This window comes from Protopterus annectens, chromosome 4.part1, assembly GCF_019279795.1.
Source record: "Protopterus annectens isolate FY-2018-M chromosome 4.part1, PAN1.0, whole genome shotgun sequence".
Classification (NCBI taxonomy): Eukaryota; Metazoa; Chordata; order Ceratodontiformes; family Protopteridae; genus Protopterus; species Protopterus annectens.
Genome location: NC_056734.1, coordinates 550,384,370 through 550,406,775, shown reverse-complemented (window position 1 = coordinate 550,406,775; position 22,406 = coordinate 550,384,370). Strand labels below are relative to the sequence as shown.

At 38.4% G+C, this 22,406-nt stretch overlaps 1 protein-coding gene across 1 annotated transcript in view; it reads right to left on the bottom strand.

Moving 5' to 3' along the window:
- The window catches only part of LOC122801248, a 158,116-nt gene that overhangs the window by 54,955 nt on the left and 80,755 nt on the right, over window positions 1-22,406 (bottom strand). The window contains exon 3 of the mRNA XM_044070801.1: window positions 3,568-3,654. Coding sequence (XP_043926736.1) covers window positions 3,568-3,654 — 87 coding nt within the window. The remainder of the gene's footprint in view (window positions 1-3,567; window positions 3,655-22,406) is intronic.

The window sequence follows — 22,406 nt, the reverse complement described above, 5'->3', positions numbered from 1 at the left end:
GGTCTGGCAGCTGTTTATATTAAGACATATCGGGATGCACAGTAGCAAGCACCATCTCCAGGGTGATGTCAGTTATTAAGCAGCTGCAGGAATGTAGAAAAGTCACTGCTCACTTAAAGGGTGCTTTATGTTGTGCATTTCTTAACTGGAATGTGTCCAACTCTCAGCTGTCCTTTGTTTTAAAGCATACACCTCTCAATTGTCCCTGGTTTTGCCTTATGTCTTCACCCTATCCCTCGTAATTTTTTTTGTTTGTTTGTTTCTCTGGTACATCACTGATGACTGCAGTTGGTCAGTAATGTTTTATTTTATTTTATTTGTATTTGTTTTCCAGGGTACAGCACTGATCTCCATGGACCTTTTTCACACAGCCCAGGACCAGTGTCTGGTTAAATGACTTGCTCTGAGTCACATCATTAGGCAATGGAGTTTCAAAGTTACACAATTAGGTAATAGTCTCTTTTCCTCATAAAATTTGTAGCTTTCTGGCAAATCAAAATGACAGACATTTGAGTGTAAGACTTCATACCCTTAAGCAAAATGCATACTAAAGTAAAACTTTTTAATCTGGCATTTTTTTTAAAGTTTATAACAGCATTAATTAAAATCCATCCATGATATGATGCCTTTGTTCCCCCATTATTTGTATTGCATTAAATAATAAATACATTATTTTGGGCATTATCCAGATTTCTCTTGCGCTAAGAGGTTGACAAGTATGGCTGGACATAAAGTGCATGTTAATGTAAACAAAAAAAGAAGATAAAAATTGCTGTTCTGTTAACTTCTTGAATGAACTAGAATGATAGTTAAAAACTGTCCCTTAAACTCCAGTACTGTGATAAAGTCCTTTGCCTGCCCTCCTACTTTGTGCAGAAAGGGTTAAACTTCAGTACAGAGCCTGTCCTGACAGTCCCATCAGGATGTCAATCAAGTCAGAACCTTCCACTCATGGGCAAAATACTCTTCTGTGAGTTAATGTAAACAATCGCCAGAAATTCGCGTATCATTGATAGAATATACAATATGTATAATTTAGTACTACCCGATACTTTTAAATATATTTTAAGTATAAATGGGAAAAATAGCTAAATAATAACATTATGAATGAAAAGATGACTGAAAATAATAATATTAAAAATATAAAACTAACACTGATAAGTATAACAGTACAAGTACAACTACAAAATTAAACAACTTAAAGCATATTTTATTTTTTCAAGCTAACATTATAGGAACTTTTTCACAGCCTCATATGTGCAGTTCTGTGATGTATGGTAGCTCGGAAGAACCAATATTTAACACAATACAATCCAGTACAACAACCAATACACCAAACAAAAAAATATATATATCCATATGTATATATATATATATATATATATATATATATATATATATATATATGTGTGTGTGTGTGTGTGTGTGTGTGTGGGTATGTGTCACTTCACCTAAAACCCATTTCACCTAAACTCATTTCACTAAGACCAAATCACCTAAAGTTCATTTAACCTAAAACTCATTTCACCTAAAACTCATTTCACTGACAAGTAGTACAAAAAGGCTAGTCAAAGGTATATGTCCTTTTCCCCACTGTAGTGTGATCCTGGAGTTAGTATATATATTAAGGGGTGTGTGGGGGGCATAGCCCCCCACTTATTTTGGTTTTATGTTGCCTGGTTTTGTTTTACATTATTTGGTAAAAGCAAAGTAGGTGGGGGGCTGCACCCCCCCCCTTAATATATATACTAACACCAGTATCACACTACAGTGGGGAAAAGGACATATACCTTTCAATTGCGTTAGAGTACTACTTGTCAGTGAAATGAGTTTTAGGTGAAATGAACTTTAAGTGATTTTGTGATATATATGCTGTGTTAATGTAGTTACTCTTTGGCCTTTGATTTAGAATTGATTTAGAATAAACACTTTATCACAGTACTGTTGTTTCTTTGTGTGTGCGTGTGTGCATGTGCGCGTGCACGTGTGCGTGAGTGCGCTCGTGTGTGTGTGTGTGTGTGTGTGTGTGTGTGTGTGTGTGTGTGTGTGTGTGTGTGTGTGTGTGTGTGTGTGTGTGTGTGTGTGTTGGTTGTGCTACTGGATTGTGATGCACTACAGAAAAATTTTCACAATATGAAAGGTAGTGGAAAATTTTGATGGGCTTTAATGATAGATTTGTGCTGGATTTTGGTGTATAACAGAAACTCTCCCAAAATGAAAGAAAAAAAGAAACGTTTGGTGGGATATCTTGATATATTTTTACTCAACGGAGGGTATATGCATAGAATGATCCTCTAGCTGGTGTGGTTGGTTGGGCACAAACATTGTAACACACGCTAAGCTTGCATGAGCTACATATAAGTAAAGTTACTTTGCAAGTAAGAAGAAAACAGCTAAAATCCAGAGTATGCTCTTCAAGTATTTACAAGAAATAAAAAGGTTAGGTGGGTAAACATATGAGACAGAATGCTAATATGAAAGGCATGAGGACTGGCAACAAAATGACCACATAAATGAACTGGGGCACCTTGTAAATGTTTGAGCACGCAAACTCTAGCCTACATATATCCCTTAGAATAAACTTAGGGTACCAAAACTTGTCAGATACATTTGGCATGCACTGCTAGGCTTAGAAAGGCCAATGTGGTCATTAGTCTAGTACACACCTATGAACCTATGCGACAAAAGTCACAAGGAGAATAATTAAAATTACTATGACAGTGTGATAAGCATTGAGGTTTACACTGTTAAATGGATGAATCTCTAGCAAAACAATGCAAAGAAATGTCACTGAAAGTCTTCAGGATTAAAATAGCACTTCTAGGAGTGTGCATATTGTTTACTTAACATGTACACTGTTTCACAGCCCTAATTTCTCCTTGTAATTGACTAATTCCTTTTTGGGAAGGGAATGAATGTTAAGCTACAAATATGCATGGGATGCATGCAACTGATGTTAAGAGTGGACCCTGTGCTTAGCAGCTAATAACAGCAGTTTTTTTTATTTTTTTTTTAAACAAGATCAGTATACCTAATGTAAATACATGCAAAGCTACTGTAGCCCAAGGGGAAAGGTATACAGTTGTGACCTAGGGGACCTCAAAATCTGAAGTCTGTTATGTTTACAGTGAATACTGATATTATGGTTACCCTGTAAAGTTATTAAATGCCTCTAAAGCTGAGTCCCTGAAGCTACAGGATCACAATAAATTCAGCCAATATACTATCCATATATGTTGTTGTTGTTGTTTGTCTTTCAGCTTTTCCCGGTTAGGGGTCGCCACAGCGGAACTCTGGTCTGCTAATGATTGGCAGTAGATTTTCACAAACGCCGAGGTATCCATATATAAACTGTACTTATTCAAATCACTTTCTTAATGGAGATCACCTTGGGATTATGACATATGAGTAAAAATTCTTATTAAGAATTGACTGCTAGAGATAAAGTAAAGCAAAAATAAGACTTTAAAACTAAACATGTTTAATACATTTAAAGAACTGTAAGGATGTGAAAAAAGCTTTTCTGACAGAAGTTATTAAATGGAAGGACACTGTCATTTTACTCACCAGGTAATGCACTGATGGACAGAAATACTACTGCCAGAATCAAAGAACCTGCCTTGGATAAGTTCCATGCTGCCTGTGACTGTTGTGCTGGAAAACATAAAAATAAAACAACTGATTACTTAATGCCATCCTGAAAATCTACATCATAGGTCTTCATATGTTTCCCAGTTAAAGTAATTTATGAAAACTCCTGTGTATTCCTATTACATGTACAGCAATGTGTACAGAGCTGTACGCAGAAAATTCATTAAAGGGTCTCAAAAAAATTTTCCTTCAATAGCTGGATATTTAAGAAAACATAGTCATAGTAGAAAAGTTAAATAAACTGGGAATAAGCCCCATGTCACCCACTCAATTGCCAACTGGAACTGCAAATAGCTTCTAATGTACTGGTAGAATGATGAAGTAATATTAATTATTGTTAATTAATAGCAACAGTACTGGGACAGAGAGGAGAGGCATACATAAGTGTGGTATGTGCCCCCCAATGTTCTTCTATTGCTGATACAGATGGACTTGATTTTCTCCACCCTGGTGGGATTTTGAAAGCCAAAAGCTATTTTAACTGCCAGACAAGGAGGGTTGTTTATTTAGCATTTTGCTCAGTCTATTTTGCATATTATATTGGAAAAACAGAAAGAAAGCTGAAATAAAGGATCTATGAGCATTTTTACGAAATTAGTAGAAAGAAAGACACCAACACCCTTTTTAAATACACTTTAGTATATGCAGATGACTGTTTCAAATTTTGAGTGTTGGAATAAGTTGAACAATTTGAGAGGGGTGGTGACTGGGAAAATAGCCTTGAGTTCTGCGAACTTATGTGGCAGCTTAGGCTGAATGCTTGTTCACCCCCAGGGTTCCATTTTAAGGAAGAGAGCCTTAAAGTAAAACTTTGGCTGACAATTTGTTTTTCCTGGTATACTTGGGCATTTGCTGGAAGATGCATTGTTATATGTAGACATAAGTTTTATGTTTAGTTTTAGGTTCAGTTGTATTTTTCATCTATACTCTTGATCCATTTTACAATTATTCTACTGCGTTTGATTTTAAGATATCTTAGACCATATTTTAATACGTAATTATTTGTAATCATTCAATTAACCTATCGCTGGAAGTGTATGTTAATTGATGATACTATTTAAGTGCTTTGAATTTTGGATTGTGCTATTCTGATGAAGTTCCCTTGTGGAATGAAAGCGCTTAATCTGGAGTTTTGTACTGACAATTTGGAGTCTCGCTGTTATTAAAATACCTTGTACAATTTGAATTGTAATTTTCCTCGTAACCAGTGTGCCTGACTGAGGGAATTGTGGATTCTGAGTTTTGGATTTTGCCCTCAGTATTTTTTACCTTGTGGTTACCCGTACTTGCTGGTGTTTAAAAGGATAATTAGTAGGGCATATAAAATTTTGCATGATAACTATAGGAATCAAAGCAGGTTAGTAAAGACTAGAAAGACAGACTGAATAAACAGTTCACAAAGAAACAATGGGAGGATATATTTATGGATCCCAAATATGCAACAAAGTCTAGACAATTTAGGATTTTTGCTTGGAAGTACTTGCATAGGCATTTTCATACCCCAAGCAGACTCCAAATAATTTTTCCTCAGGTAGATGGCAAACTTTGGAGGTGTGATGGGAAAGAAAGAAGTAACTCAGAACATATGTTTAAGGAGTGCAATGATTTGGCAGACTTCAAAAATTCCCTACAGAATATTCTGTCAGAAATATTGGTTGTACAAATGGGTGTAACTAAGGAAATTATTTTTTTGTTTGTTTTAGTTGAGTTACAATATCTGAATTGCTGGGACATGGTAAGGCCTTGTTAATGCTTAATTCTGGTGGCTGTCAAAAAGCAATTACTAGAAAATGGAAAACAAAGTTTAAACTAACTGCATTTGAAGTAATGAATATCATAACAGAGATAAAAGAACTGGAAGTGGGATCTTTAGAAATGGGTGGGAGCAAATTACATAGGAAAATGGAAATTATGGGAAAACATGCAGAATAGTGTTTTAGAGGAAGAGGAGTAACATTTAAGGAAAAGCAGGAATTGAGCAGTTGGTGTAATGTCTGGTTGATGACAGTTGTACAAAAAAAACATATGTGATGTGTAATGTTTGTAACTAGGAACATGTTACTATGGGTTGTTTTATAAAAATGTATGTTTGCCTATGTCTGAAATGATAATTCAATAAACGTAGTAAAAAGTAATTCTATCCCCCTCGGTTATACATTATTCAAAGTTTGTGCCTGACAGTTAAATATGTGTACTTTGATCCATCCATCCATCCAGATCCATCCATCCATCCATCCATCTATCCATCCATCCATCCATCCATCTATCCATCCCTCCATCCATCCATCCATCCATCCATCCATCCATCCATCCATCCATCCATCCACAACCCCTTTTTCCCATTTTTGGACATGGAGTCAGGGTGTCACTTCAACAGTGACAATAATCTAGAGCCAAGGATCTCGCCATTGGGTAGTTAGCCCTGTCACTGTTGCTCTTCCACACCAAACACTCTTGTGCACACTCACACCTATGGCCAATTTAAAGTATCCAGTCCACCTACTGTATGCCTTTGGCATGTGGAAGGAGACTGGAGCACCCACAGGAAACCCATATAAACACAAGGAGGGCATGCAGAGTCTGTACAGAATACGTCCCAGTTGAGAATCTAACCAGGGGAACTATCTGCTGTGAGGCAAAAAATGTTCAATCTGTAAGTCAAGCAAAGGGGCTAGTTCTCAAACACTGTTTACAGCTATGACCAAAAATATACCATACATGATAAAAAAGAAAAAAATATATATACACACATTTTTGTAGTTGTTAAATACTGGGAGACCAAGTAAATGTCAGACATTGTATGTCTATTGAGCACATATTCTCACAAAACAAGCAGTGTAACTGAACAAAAACACTTGACCAGTACATCACTGTTACTAAGGTTGTAGCTAAAGAAATACTTGCAAGGCACACAACAGTAAAGCTCGGAATATACGCCCATGGGTGTCTTTCATTTCCCTTAACAAGCTTACAGCCTGCTAATTGTAGTGCGCTTGCAATGTTCTCCTTACAACAGATTTGGCCAACACATCTTAAAATTACTGACAAACTGACATCTCACACAGGCATTAGGGCAGAGGAACAGACAAAGCTAGCATTCTACAAATTAATTAATTTTGTAAGATATAGTATTTACCTTAAATAAGCAGAAACCTAACTCAGAAGGAAAGCTTTCAACAAAAGCATTTCACAGTATTCAAATACCTTTCACACTTGTGTTCTTCTGTAGTGGGATGACACGCTAGTCTATCTGACACACTTCTATCTTGTAGATTCACCCTCTGGGCATGACAATTATGATGATGATCACAGCCGATCAGATAACTGCTTCTGAATCATTCAATCTGCACAATGTCCACATCTGGTAAACATCATGCACATTTCTACAATGGACCATGCACACACCAGCTTTGCAGACATGCGGGAAGACAATTATGTTAGAGTGGAAAGAGTTGTCATCCCAGATTAAACGATATGAAAATCAAGTCACTGCACAGCACATATTCCAGAAGCATACAGAAGGAGGGAAGCTGCATGTTTCAGACCTTAAAGTATCATTGGGACTATAATAATACAGTACCTATACTTTATTAAATTGCCATCCATTGCACAAAGAGATGGTCTTTGCTATACAAAGGCAGTGAGATGCAAAAACTACCATATTTTTCCAAATGATTGATACCATGGCCCAAATTACATTAATATTAAATTGAAAAAATTGTTTGTTGGGATATCTGCATTCACATTTTGTGGGGATAAGGTTAGTATGCTAACCTTTAGAACACTGTACAAAAGAAAAAAAAAACATCAGACATGATCTGTGCTTCTAGCATATTTTGACCAGTTTTCCTTAAAAAATATCTTTAGATCATCATTATTAAAAAATAATTTTTGCTGTGGTTTACTTCATAACATTCCAGCTGACATACAAAGGATCACATTCCACACAGATCTCCCTTCTGGCCATCTGAAAGAACTTGGAAGTACAAAATGGTCAATTTGGCATTACACAACACTCTGAAATCTAAGTATTGAATTATTCTAAATTAATTTTACCCAGATTAACCGTCAATTTAAAGGAAATGATGCACAAAATCTCAGAAAATGCATATGTTGTGGACTTAATTTGTTTCTTTCACCTTCTAGCATTCTGTTATTTCTATTTTTCCTGAGCTTTTTTATAATTTGTTTTTATTTTTCTGCACATTTAGTGTCGTGATAAGTTTAAATTATTTTACTGATTTCAATATGCTGCATTTTCCCTATTATACCACTAACAATCAGTAAAAAGTAATTTTTATCCCTAACTTGCTAATAGTTACAGACAACTGCTTATTTTCAGAGGAGCTTTGATCAGGTTAACTTGTTTAAGCAGACAAAGGTTGTTATACAGAAATACATTGGAAGTAGGATCCATCTGATTTGCCTCAACTACTGAGTTATTTACAGTTACCTACAGTTCTACACTAAAATTAACAACTCAGTATTTCAAGTCCTAGCAGAGTTGAACATCACTCTGCAAACCATAGCAAACGTTTATTGCTATAAATGGGAGTTTTTTCACACTCTCAGCCCTGCTATTACCCCTCTCAGATGCTGACTCATAGTCTTTAAGACCAGTAGCTTATATCGATTAAGAGAGTATCCCATTTGAGAACATATAGTGCAGTTACAGTTTTGTTACTGCCTTTGTGGTTGTTGTTTGATATTCTTTTCTTCCTGCTGATGTTATTTTGTTATGTATTGCTGCATTGTGCCAGAATGTCAACGTTCACCTGTCATGATGACCTGCATTGCATACCACCACTCATCATAACAAACAGTGATGTGATTACAGAAAATACTCCTTTTCATAAACATATATTCACTGGAAGGCATAATATAGTCACATTCTGCCTAGCAAATTTCTTCTAGTATGTGTTCTGACAGCCAAGACTTTGTTTCTGATTTTGAGTACATACAAGAGACACACTGTATCCCATAGGAAACAGACTATGAAGTTATTCTTAAATTACACAAATTCTAAATGTCTGCCAGCTTTCTGCCACCTTGTGCATATGCAGAGCTGTCATACCTGATAAATGAGAAGGCAGCTAGCAAACTGGAATAATATTTGCTTTAGAAATGTGTGATTTTGCTGGACACATTCCAACAGTCTCAGAATCATCTTCACTACACCCAGAAGGAATTTAACTGAAAAGAGCTAGAGCAAATTATAACATACCAGCTCTCTAAGCACATCACTGGAGCTGGTTTAGTTGGAATAAGTGGCAGCCTTCTTCTCATGTTGAACTAAATGTATTAAAACTTAGTGTATGAAGTTAAGAAACCATCAGACACTGTCCACTGTGCCTGACTGAACATGCGTGTTGCTTCTTTCCTGAAAGTGATAGTAGCACATAGAGAAGTCACAATGTAGTATGCACTATGCATGCATGCATGCGTGTTGATGCTATGTGTTTAATTACTATATAAAAGGTACTGACGTTCATGGAATTGTATTGCTCTGTATTAACTCTGTGTTTCTTTCCCATGTTGTGGCACAAAAACGGTCCATGGGTAAGTTCATTTCATCCCACATCAGTAGATGCTGGAAAGGAAACAGGCAGGTAGACTTAAGCATGAGCAATTAAAGACTTGTATTGTTTGCAATTAAAGACTTGTACTGTTCTTTAAAGTCCTTATTAACAAATAAGTAAAGAAACAAGTCCCTTTCCAATGTGTTAGTTTCTGAAGTTAACTAAGGGAGCAGTTTTGATATTTTGTGGAGCAGATTCTCACACTGTGATACACCTTAAATCAACAGATGGCATGATAACAGCAACAGTGTAGAACGGTCATATTTAATTGTAAATTAACTGGAAACATACAAAGTGAGTTTGAATTAAGAAGTAGTAGTGGTAATGGGAGACAGATATCAGACACCAAGGAATTCCAAACTCTCCCATACTTCAGATTTCTTCACTTAAGTTTAATTTTTAACTTACTGGATGTACCAGCAGAAGATAAAACGTGGCCATGGGAACCATCAAAGCAGTGGAAGGGATAACATCACAGATGTATGGTGGATGCATGTTGTTAATCCACACTTCTTTTCTGTGCACATATTTCCAGCATGTCATACAGATAGAAGTAGGCAAGTAATATGTTAAATGCAGAATTTCTGCAGCATTACATCTGATACTACATACAGCACTAAAAGGATACAGGGCATAAACAACATGTCCTACATGGACTGACTTAATGCCCTGTCACTACACTCTGTATCATGTGGACTGCTAAGAGGTGACCTGTGTCTGGTGTACAAGGCATCCTCTAATTCATTACTGATGGATTTACTGCACATCAACAAGTCAAATGGCATCAGAAATACAAAGTCAAGGGATCTAAACCTCTTCTACAATATCAACAGAACAGTTTGGAGGGACAAGTATATTTCTCATGGGAAATGGAAAAGACTCTCCAGCCACAAAAAAATTAAGGTTCATTTCTGTCCATTTTCAAGCATAACTTAGATCTATGGATGGGAAACAGAAAATTTACCCCAAGACTGCTCCCTGTACTACTAATGGACAGATGTAGCTCCTAAGTGCTTTATTCCATGCATGGGCCTCCTCAAATTATCTATGGCATGATCCCAGTTATTCTCATTAGGGGTAATACATAGTTATCAACCATGGGATGGTTAAGACCAATTTATAACCAAATGGGATAGGTTATTTCAACTAGAAAAAGGGAAACCCTAGGCTTAAAATGGTCTGCAAGGGTAGCTGGCCTAGTACTTACCTATGAACCTATACAGATGAAAATGGATTTTACAGCCACATAAACAACAGGTGGAGTGTTGTTTGTGTCAGTGTGCTAGGAGAAGGCAGCACATGCATATTTGTATAAAACAGATCAGTATTACAATAAACATAACTATCAGAAATTATATGATGCTATACATTTGTATCAGTCCGTTACTTTAAAATCTGAGGTTAATACAGGAATAGAAATGACACAAAACACCAAGGCTCAAACTTAACTTATTAATTTATTAAGCAAAACTTTTCTTAAAGTACAGTAAGGCTAAAACTAAATAAACAAAAACTAATAAATCATGTACTTACAAGCATATGCATAAACAAAATCATCTTTGCCACTGATAGGGAAACTTCAAATCCTATCCAGTGCAGCTATCTGTTCAGTCAAGGCAAGGCCGACACTGGCGAAATGTCTCTAAGCTCAGTTCAGGCTGGTGCTGTGATCAAATTCGGATGCTGATGATGATTTTCATCTTAGCCTTTGAGCTTTTATAGTCTTTTTTTGAGTTGACAGAATATTGTAGAAAGATCTGACATTACAGGCTCATCATGAGCTGATGGAATATTTTAGAAAATTACAGATCATTTCCTAAGTTGTAAACAGGTCTAGTAATGTCTGGTCCTGTGCCCTACTTCCCTTTTTCAGGGAACAGTTAGCTCACAATCTTGTGATATAGTTCCTCTTTGAAATCCCCACATTCTGGTAAACATCTTTTAAGCTGATAAACAACTTATGGGTTAACAAAAGTTCAATGATACCAGTAATCAGTGAGCAAGGCCTGCTCTTAAGCATATTGTATTGTTTCAGTATTAGCAGCATATAGTGAGGTAGTGGCATATCAAGAACTAGCAATAATCAATCTGGCAATAATTAAACATACACAGTGATACGTGGCTCGAGGCATAGCAAAAACTGGTAGGCTGTGTGGATCCGTCACAGGCCACCCCTTGCATCGAGCAACGTACGCTGTGTATCCCTTATAATGGTTAAAACTGACAACATCAGTTTGTACCTTCTCATCACTTTACAATAAATGCAGCATGATATTATGCAAAATAACACAGAGATCATTGTGGTCAAAAGTAAAGGATGCAATAACAAATTAAACCACACTGAAGCCTTAGATGACCACATAAAAACATCATACCAGTGTGAAACAGTTATATCCTGTATTTCATTTGCAATTTTTACAATGGTACCTTTATCCTTAATCATTTTAATCACTGTTTGATGCGCATCATTTAGTGTTTTATTTAACAGTTGCAACACTGTTTGTCCTTCCTGCTTAATCTGTTGAAAGTCCGGGTGGACTAGAGATGGCCACTTAAAAGTATGTAATGGTTCTATGCTAGCATTAAATGTGACATCCATCCATCTAGTCAGTCTAATCAATTCTCCAGTACAAAATCAATAATTGCATGGATATTACTTTTACAGTATGCTCCACTAGTTGTGATCATTCCATCACTCCAGGCTAATTTACAGGAGGATATCACACAAACAGTGGTATCATTTAGCTGGTAGATGTCTGTACCATTTACTACATACCTGTGCCAGGTACATTCCCCAGTTCCATTATGTAAGCATGGGAGAGGCTTCCTCTTCACTGTCATGCACACCCACCCCTGGGGCCAGGTTTCACAACTTGTCACATCAACGGGTACATCATTATAATCAATTAAAGTGGATTCAATTTGAGGTACCCACCAATTATTTTCAAATTGCAAGGGCAATGTAACAAATGGACAGACCTGCTTTGTTCCTTTTTTACTAGCAAGATAGTCAAAAATCAGTATACAAGACTTATTTTCACACGTAAAATCTATTGGCTTTAACCACTGATACAGTTGCAGTTCCTTTTGCCAATGGGCTGCCTTTTAGCCCCCCAAGTTTGAGTGAATTGCAAATATTGCTGGTTGGCAGCCAACTGAGATAAAATACAAAAAGTCTGATTTACTTCTGCTGTGAGGTTATCTAAAATCTGTTCTGTATATGTATTTGTATGTTCAATCCACCTCCACAAGACAGTTTGAGTTAAAATACTGTCTACAGTTCTTTGTCCCAACTCGGGATCATGGTCTGCTAGTAGCTTAAAGGCCATATTTAGGTCAGTGCCCAAACGGCTCAACTTGCTACGTAGGGTATCTATATCTACACTGTTTAGGAATCCAGTCCCTGTTCCGACTGCACCTAGTGCAGTACCAAGAATACCTGTTACATCGCTTTATTTCTTCTATATTTGTAATGTTTGTATTTGATATGCAAAGAATCAACTGGCCATAATTGTGCAATTTTACAATGTGGATACCTGGTGGTAATATCCACTGCTGACATGTTAACTATCATTTTAATACGTTGTATAATTTTAGCGCTACTTACAGTTTTACATCCTCTGGTATATCTTACCACATGTCCCAAACCATTAAATACAGTTGAACTATTGTCCATGGCATATATCTCCAAGTCCGGAGATAGGGTTTCCGCAGTGTCATTTTCCCTTTGAAATTCAGCTATACAGGAGGAATCTAATGGAGACTCAGCTAAAGAAAATCCCGACTCGTTTAACCTTTGGTACAGACCTCCAGAAGGGTTGGAAACACATTTTTCAGGATGTCTATTACAGTTTAGTCTACATACAGTTGTAATGTTTTCCGTCTGAGTGATGCTCCAAGTTAAGGCAGGCTTCGGTGTCACTGCATATAAATGGTCTCCCAATTTCCAATAAAAGTCACAGTCAGCTGTCAAATTTGCAACATCTTCCCCTTCGAATAAAGGGACAGGATCAAGACAGTTATATGGCCCCTCTAAGTGTTGTCGTCGGAAAAGGTTGGCTCCTTCCCAAACAGTGGCAATAATCTATGGAGAGGAAAGTACAATGGTTGTTTAGCAGAATCAAGTAATACTAAAACAGTATCACCAGGTCCATCACAAATTACTGTCCCATGTTCATTTGGCTGATTGGGTGTGGTCACTATAACTTTCATTCCCAGCCATTTGCTTGGTTTAGTATCACAGTCTTGTAGTAGAATAACAGCATCTTGATGCATACAAATTTCTACTAAAGGTTGTCCTTTCTGAATCATTTGTGTCTTGTTATCTAAATTGATAGCCTTCACTACCACTTCTCTTTCTGGCTCCCATAATGTAAAAACCTCCCAACTTTTACCTAATAGCCCTTTTTGCCCCCAGTGCCAATTTTCTGGGAGAAAGTTTTCAGCCTGTCTCAGCTAATGCCATATTTTGTGCTGGCACCCTTTGTTCAGTCAATGCACATAGCCAGAATCGAGTTTGATCAGTATTTGTCAGAAGAGGGTATATGGCATTCGGATTCAGCTTTTCTATTTTCAAAACACAGCAGTTAGATCGAATGTCACTCATATGCATTTGCAAGGGAGTTCCTTGATGCTTTCGGGGTCTGTTATTCAGCTGATTCACAGCTAATTCTAGTACCTTTGCCCAGCCTTGCAATGTTCCATTATTCGTATTCTTTCGAATTTGTTCTTTAAGGAGCCCATTATACCTTTCAATTAAACCAGCAGCTTGGGGATGATATGGGATATGCAGTACCCATCGAACTCCATTTTCCTTTGCCCACTCTTGGACCTCTGCTCCGGTAAAGTGGCTGCCTTGGTCACTTTGGATTTCAGCTGGAATCCCATATGTCACACATAATTTATTCAATCCTTTTAACACTGCTTGCTGGTTTGCCTTTTTGCATGGGGACACCATTAGTAATCCTGAATAAGTGTCCACCATCGTTAGGCAGTATTGCTGGTTTTGATCCAGTGGTAAAGGACCAATAAAGTCTATTTGCCAGATTTGTGCTGGGCTGCCTCTGTGAATGTGTCCGCATGCTTCTGCTTGCAGTTGCTTCTGTTTATTTCTTTGACAAATTTCACACTGTTTTATAACATCCTTAGTTATTTCCTTATTTAACTGCATACCATGCCTTCGGGCCCATTCTATCGTCGCATCTCTTTCCAAATGTCCACTCCGATCATGGGCCCATCTTGCCATACTGGCACTTTCGACTTTCTCTTCAGTAACACGTACCGCGGCCATCTTATCTACCTGCTGGTTATGCCTCCTTTCATTTGTTACAAGTGATGCATGGGCATCTACATGTCCAACACTGATTTTACATTGTTGAGCTTTTTCCCAAATCCGTTGCCAATCTTCTGAGCCTCCCCACAGAGGTCTGCCATGGATCTTTTAATCCTGTTGCTGCCAGGCAGGTAACCAGGTCGTCAGTCCTTTATAAACTGCCCAGCTGTCAGTATAGATGTATGCTTCGTCCTCCGGTGATAAACTATCGATGACCAGGGCAACAGCTCGTAATTCTGCCTGATTATTTGAACCGGCAGTACCTTCATTAAATAACACAGTTTTTGTTCGTGGGCAATAAGCCACTGCAGTCCAGGTCCTACCATTTGATCCAATTTTGGCAGAACCATCAGTAAACCATGCAAATTTTTGTTTTTCTGCATCTAAATTATCAAATGGTAATGCTTCAGTTATTGGAGACTGTGGGAGCTCATATCACTGTTGTTCTATCGCATCAGCATCATCCAGAATTACCAGTCCAGCCAACTGTTGTTGTACCTGAGACACCCCAGGCACGATGTTGGCCCTTTCCTGTAAATACCACTTCCACTTTTGTACGGTCGAAGATTGTGCTATCAAGGTTTTCATTAAGGTATTGTCTCGTAACCACCACTGGATTGGGTAGTCTATTTTAACTGTCACTGTTTGTTGTTTGGTTATCCCTTTTACATGAATCAATGCTGTGTACACCGCCAGTACATGCTGCTCAAGGGGCTGTATCTCACCTGCGCTCCAGTTAGGGATTTGGACCAAAATCCCAAGGGTCTCTTTTTCCCAGTGTCATCCTTCTGCCACAGCCCCCAAGACATAATATTATTGGCAACTGTTACTTCAAGGACAAAAGGTTGTTGTGGATCAACTGGGCCCAGCCCCACGCTCTGCTGTAGAGCCTTTTTTGCTTCTTCAAAAGCCGTTTGTTGCTTGGGACCCCATTGAAAATCACATTTTTCCTAGTTACATAGTGAATGGGTCGCAAAATCAGTCCAAGATGAGGTACAAATGCTCTCCAAAGCCCATTGCTCCCAAAAGGCCTGTGCCTGCTGTTTCGTTTTGGGACTGCAATTTTTGGATACTCTCCAGTGCTGCTGCAGGAATTTTCCTTTTAAGCCCGTTCCAAATCATACCAAGGAATTTTACCGATGTCCCTTGTTGTGTCTTATTCTCATTTATAGCCCACCCTCTGTTCTGAAGGTGCTGCACTACAGTCTTTAATGCGGTCTCCACCTCGGATTTTTCTCCAGTAATCATTATGTCATCAATGTAATGAAAAATAGTCACTTTGTCTAGCTGTAACTTGGCTAGGTCTCTAGCCACTAGTCCATGACACAGGGTAGGGCTGTGCAGATATCCTTGAGGTAACACTTGGAAGGTATACTGCCTCCCCTCCCAGGTAAAAGCAAACTGGGCTCTGCTTTCTTCTGCTATCGGAATGGAGAAGAAGGCATTTGCCAAGTCCAAAACTGCATGATATGGTCCAGCAGAGGAAGACAATCTTTCGATCGTAACAATGTCTGGAACAGCTGCCGCTAAGGGTGGGGCCACCTTGTTCAGACCTCGATAATCTACAGTCATTCGCCATGATCCATCAGGTTTCCTTACTGGCCACACCGGACTGTTGAATGGACTCACTGTTGGCTCAAGTATGCCAACCCGAAGCAGTTCTTGGATCGTCTCAGTAATTTCAGCGTGCCCACCTGGGATACGATATTGTTTGATGTTCACTATTGCTTTGCCCGCCGGAATACAAAGCGGTTCCCACTTAGCATTGCCTCGAACTACAGCCTTAACTGCGTTGACTGAACAATGCCGCACTCCAAACCTAAATGGCCCTACAGTGGTTTCCAAAGTTCTACCCTTTAACACATCTATTCCTAAAATGTGTTCAGGTACTGGAGCTATCACTGCTTCAATGTAAATAGGAATACCATCCCCAAAAGCTATCTTAATCTTGGTTTTGGTACCTAGTGTCTTTGCCCCTCCATAACCATTAATTTTTACATATTGTCCACGAAATCTACGGGGGTTGCCTGCAAAAATGGTTACTTCTGATCCTGTGTCTACCAGAGCCATCACATGTTGTGGCCCTCCCTTCCAAAAATGGTAAGAAGGGATGTGCCGGCGTCGGTCCCCAGGTGTAATTGCTCTTACTGTACCCCTAGCTACTGGGGACCCGCCTACTAGTCAATTTGTCTTTGTTTTTTCGACTGGGGTTCTCCATTCCTTCCCTCCCCAGTCTCTCTCGTCATTAAATTCCCCCTTTTGCCACTGTGCTAGCTCCTCATCAGTAGGGATGTCAGGATATAATTGATTCCATCCTACCTTCCCTTCAGTGGTACTCCTGGTTGGACTTTTTGTAGGGGTTTGCTTTTTACTTTCAGAACTTGAACCTTTTTCTTTTTGTTTCTGCTTTTACTTTTTATATAATTCTTCAGTAGCTATCCCATCTATTTCCGCAGCTCCAACCCCCCACCTCAACAGATCCAAAAACATTTGCTTTCTCGTAACCTTTTTTCCAGATTTATTTTTTGATTTCTCCGCATTTGCCTTTCTAGCTCTTTTCTGTTTTTTTTCTTCCACTAATTCTGCCATTTGATTTAGAGTGGCTATTACGTCCCATATCTGCTGACCTACACCACCTGCCAGGGCAGCCATCAGCTGCCCCTTCCACCACTGTGGTGCATTTTTGATTAATTTGCTCCTCATATTACTAGTCATAATTTGTGCATCTGGCCCTCTCGGAAGCACCAATACACCATCCCTCAATTCCATTGAGTAAATGGCAGCCAACATAGCCATTTCTCTTAACTGCTGTATGGCCTCTGCTATTGTTTTCCAAGGCTTATGTTCATCAGCTACTGCTGTAGCATCTGGCCAAGTAGCGCGGAAAGCCGAGGCTAACCACACCACCAGTGTATTCACCTGGGAATCACCATGATCTATATTGTTTACTATTTGCTTTAGACGTGGGTGAAACACCAGACATGCACACTGGTGCATCTCTTCAGCATTTAGAGACACCGCTTCTCCCCTGTGTCCCAAACCCGAAGAAACCACGCCAAAACAGTTTCCCTGGCCTTTGCTTATAGATTTGGATTATATTCAATAATTCAGCTTATGATAACTCCGCACCTCCACCCATTGTTGTGGTGCTGCCTCCAGTCCACTGTCCCTTTTTCTCAATAACTGGGCCTCCACTGACGGAGGATTTACTATTTCAAAATCACTATCACCCTCATCTGTTGAGGGGAAATCACCTTCCCACTTCTCAGGATCAAACTCTGCCTTACACAGCAAAGCACGAACCCGAGGCCTTGAGGGTGGATGGCATTGTTTTCTCCCATTTCGTTGTCTACGCTGTTGTATTATCCGAGTAGCTAAAGTCACTGAATTAGATTTCCAGTGCTCAGCTTCGCATCCTACTTTAACAAGTGCCATGTTTGCCTTCTCCAAGGCATCTCTATCTAATCTATGTGTGTGTGTGAGTTCTTTACATCGCTCTTTTAATTCTGAAACTTTTTCTTTTAGTGAGTCTACATCTCTGTCTAATTCCTGAATCGCTTCAAAGAACAGCCATCCGGCTGCCCCTACCCCCTCCTTCACCTTTTTTTCCTTATCATCCAATTTTAACCCTTCTAAAGCTCTAGCTAGGCTATCGGGATCTGCCTTAGGTCTTTCCTGCAAAGGTTTTGGAGAAGGAGGAGGAGAAACTTGACTCAATACCTTAGCAAGAGGATCCCACTTCCCAAATAATGCTGTCAAAGTAGCATCAACACCCAACTTATTTGGAGTGCTTAATGCAACATCCTTCTTACCTATACCTAGGTGTTTTAAAGGAAAACATTGGTTGTTGTTGTGACATCTCTACTGCAAACCCCAGATCCTGCCGACTACGCCAAGTGTATCAGTCCGTTACTTTAAAATCTGAGGTTAATACAGGAATAGAAATGACACAAAACACCAAGGCTCAAACTTAACTTATTAATTTATTAAGCAAAACTTTTCTTAAAGTACAGTAAGGCTAAAACTAAATAAACAAAACTAATAAATCATGTACTTACAAGCATATGCATAAACAAAATCATCTTTGCCACTGATAGGAAACTTCAAATCCTATCCAGTGCAGCTATCTGTTCAGTCAAGCCAAGGCCGACACTGGCGAAATGTCTCTAAGCTCAGTTCAGGCTGGTGCTGTGATCAAATAGGATGCTGATGATGATTTTCATCTTAGCCTTTGAGCTTTTATAGTCTTTTTTTGAGTTGACAGAATATTGTAGAAAGATCTGACATTACAGGCTCATCATGAGCTGATGGAATATTTTAGAAAATTACAGATCATTTCCTAAGTTGTAAACAGGTCTAGTAATGTCTGGTCCTGTGCCCTACTTCCCTTTTTCAGGGAACAGTTAGCTCACAATCTTGTGATATAGTTCCTCTTTGAAATCCCCACATTCTGGTAAACATCTTTTAAGCTGATAAACAACTTATGGGTTAACAAAAGTTCAATGATACCAGTAATCAGTGAGCAAGGCCTGCTCTTAAGCATATTGTATTGTTTCAGTATTAGCAGCATATAGTGAGGTAGTGGCATATCAAGAACTAGCAATAATCAATCTGGCAATAATTAAACATACACAGTGATACGTGGCTCGAGGCATAGCAAAAACTGGTAGGCTGTGTGGATCCGTCACAACATTATAATGTGAAGATCAAACAAAACACAGCCCCCCTGGTCAACATGGTTGATCTTTGATTCACTGTGAAATCAGTCAAGAGATGCAATGAATCAGGGGTATACCTAGAAATTCATATTTGATACTGAAGTCTCATTTTGTTGTCTCCCATCTCCCACCTATCAATTAAAAAATATACTCAACACTCAAAATGTTTCCCTTATACACTTCAGAAAGGGGTACACTATTTTCAGTGTTGCCACTTATAAGCATAAAAAGAATATTTTAAGAGGTACTCTTCCTATCATGTAAGCATGCTTTGACTGGTGATGCGCAACAGACACTAGTTTAGATGGTCCAAAATATCCTGTGCTGTTACATGTATAAAATGTCCAAAATTATGTTCTGAAAAATGTACTCATTTGAGTACCCTAAGTATGCCTAGATACACCCTTACAGTGAATTAACTAGCATTAGACATACTTATTATATGATCAGGCAAGAGAGGAGAGGAAACCACTAGACTGTCATGGACGTTTTTCCCATTAGCCTTATAAATGGTATATGAAAGGCATTGCGTGCTGGAAAGTTTTGGATGTGCATCATTATTACAGGGATATATCTCAAGAAGTAAACAAGTCTAACACTGAACCTCATCTGTTTACTTGTGACACTGTCCATCATATACCCATGTGTGGTCCCATACATAAAATTTCTTGAGTCAGGGTAATGCCAGGGCTTTTAGGGTCCTGGATCATTATACCCTGCCCAGTAATGCATTTTTTTAAATTATCTAATAATGTTGCTACTTCATGTAATGTTGTTGACTATTGTCAACAGTGGCATGCACACCCATGGAGCCATGTGCATGCTACTGTCTTAAAACAACAGACAGGCAAACGTGTAGTCCACTATGTCCCCTGTAGTTAGTCTTCAAAAAGTTGGAACCTGCCTCCTTCACCTAAGAAAGAAGAACCAGACACACACTACTTGCCCTTTACTTTCAGGCTATCTTCCAAGATCGGGGACATTAGTTGTACCACAATGCACTGGTTGGCATCCTGTATCAATAGACAAGGAAAGAAGAGAGAGCTTTAATTTCCACTATCTTATTACTACCTGGTAGGCAACTGGAATAATTTTCTTTAGTCATGCGTTCTCTGCCTTACAAAATACAGCTTTACCACAGTAAGTAACTCTTTGACCATTCTGCATGCTGTCTTTGAATTACTGTAAATGCCTCTGGATTGTCAATATACAAATATGAGTCTCCCAAGGTGAGTTCTACTCTAACTGACATTTAGATCAGTTTAGTCTAGGAGTGACAACTTTATGAAAGCATTCAGTGTCAGTTTGGAGAAAATGTTTATGAAGATATCAGATATTATATTTGCATCTTTTCTCCACTGAAGTCAATAGCATTTGATTTCACTTGCTTCTCTGGAGTGAAGGTCTTAAGAAGTATTGCTTAGCACAAACCTTAGACAAGAAGGCACATACACAAATGTGCATGCACGTATGCTTACACATGGAATTTATTTACCTAATTATGGCAGTTGTATGAGATCCATAGTCCATCACCCAAAGGTGTTCACCAGGAGGGTTCCATCAGAAAAACATTCTATCTCTGAGATTTTATGACCACAGATTTAGTTGATTAGTTAAAGTAGTGGAACTGAATGATGCCCCATGGGATGTTTGGAGTTTACCCTCTAAAAAAATAATGATACCCCTTTTCATAGATGGGGTCAATGGACTATGGTTCTTTAAAATACATTTCAATTAGGCGTACTGTAGCCCCATATGCACACAAACACATATATACAAAGACAGAATACTATTACTGAGCACTCGTCCCATCTCAGGAAATCGTTACAGTAAGCTACTTTGTAACATATGTAAAGTAAATCTACTGTAACCCCATATGCACACAAACACATATATACAAAGACAGAATACTATTACTGAGCACTCGTCCCATCTCAGGAAATCGTTACAGTAAGCTACTTTGTAACATATGTAAAGTAAATCTACTGTAACCCCATATGCACACAAACACATATATACAAAGACAGAATACTATTACTGAGCACTCGTCCCATCTCAGGAAATCGTTACAGTAAGCTACTTTGTAACATATGTAAAGTAAATCTACTGTAACCCCATATGCACACAAACACATATATACAAAGACAGAATACTATTACTGAGCAGTCGTCTCATCTCAGGAAATCGTTACAGTAAGCTACTTTGTAACATATGTAAAGTAAATCTACTGTAACCCCATATGCACACAAACACATATATACAAAGACAGAATACTATTACTGAGCACTCGTCCCATCTCAGGAAATCGTTACAGTAAGCTACTTTGTAACATATGTAAAGTAAATCTACTGTAACCCCATATGCACACAAACACATATATACAAAGACAGAATACTATTACTGAGCAGTCGTCCCATCTCAGGAAATCGTTACAGTAAGCTACTTTGTAACATATGTAAAGTAAATCTACTGTAACCCCATATGCACACAAACACATATATACAAAGACAGAATACTATTACTGAGCAGTCGTCTCATCTCAGGAAATCGTTACAGTAAGCTACTTTGTAACATATGTAAAGTAAATCTACTGTAACCCCATATGCACACAAACACATATATACAAAGACAGAATACTATTACTGAGCAGTCGTCCCATCTCAGGAAATCGTTACAGTAAGCTACTTTGTAACATATGTAAAGTAAATCTACTGTAACCCCATATGCACACAAACACATATATACAAAGACAGAATACTATTACTGAGCACTCGTCCCATCTCAGGAAATCGTTACAGTAAGCTACTTTGTAACATATGTAAAGTAAATCTACTGTAACCCCATATGCACACAAACACATATATACAAAGACAGAATACTATTACTGAGCAGTCGTCCCATCTCAGGAAATCGTTACAATAAGCTACTTTGTAACATATGTAAAGTAAATCTACTGTAACCCCATATGCACACAAACACATATATACAAAGACAGAATACTATTACTGAGCACTCGTCCCATCTCAGGAAATCGTTACAGTAAGCTACTTTGTAACATATGTAAAGTAAATCTACTGTAACCCCATATGCACACAAACACATATATACAAAGACAGAATACTATTA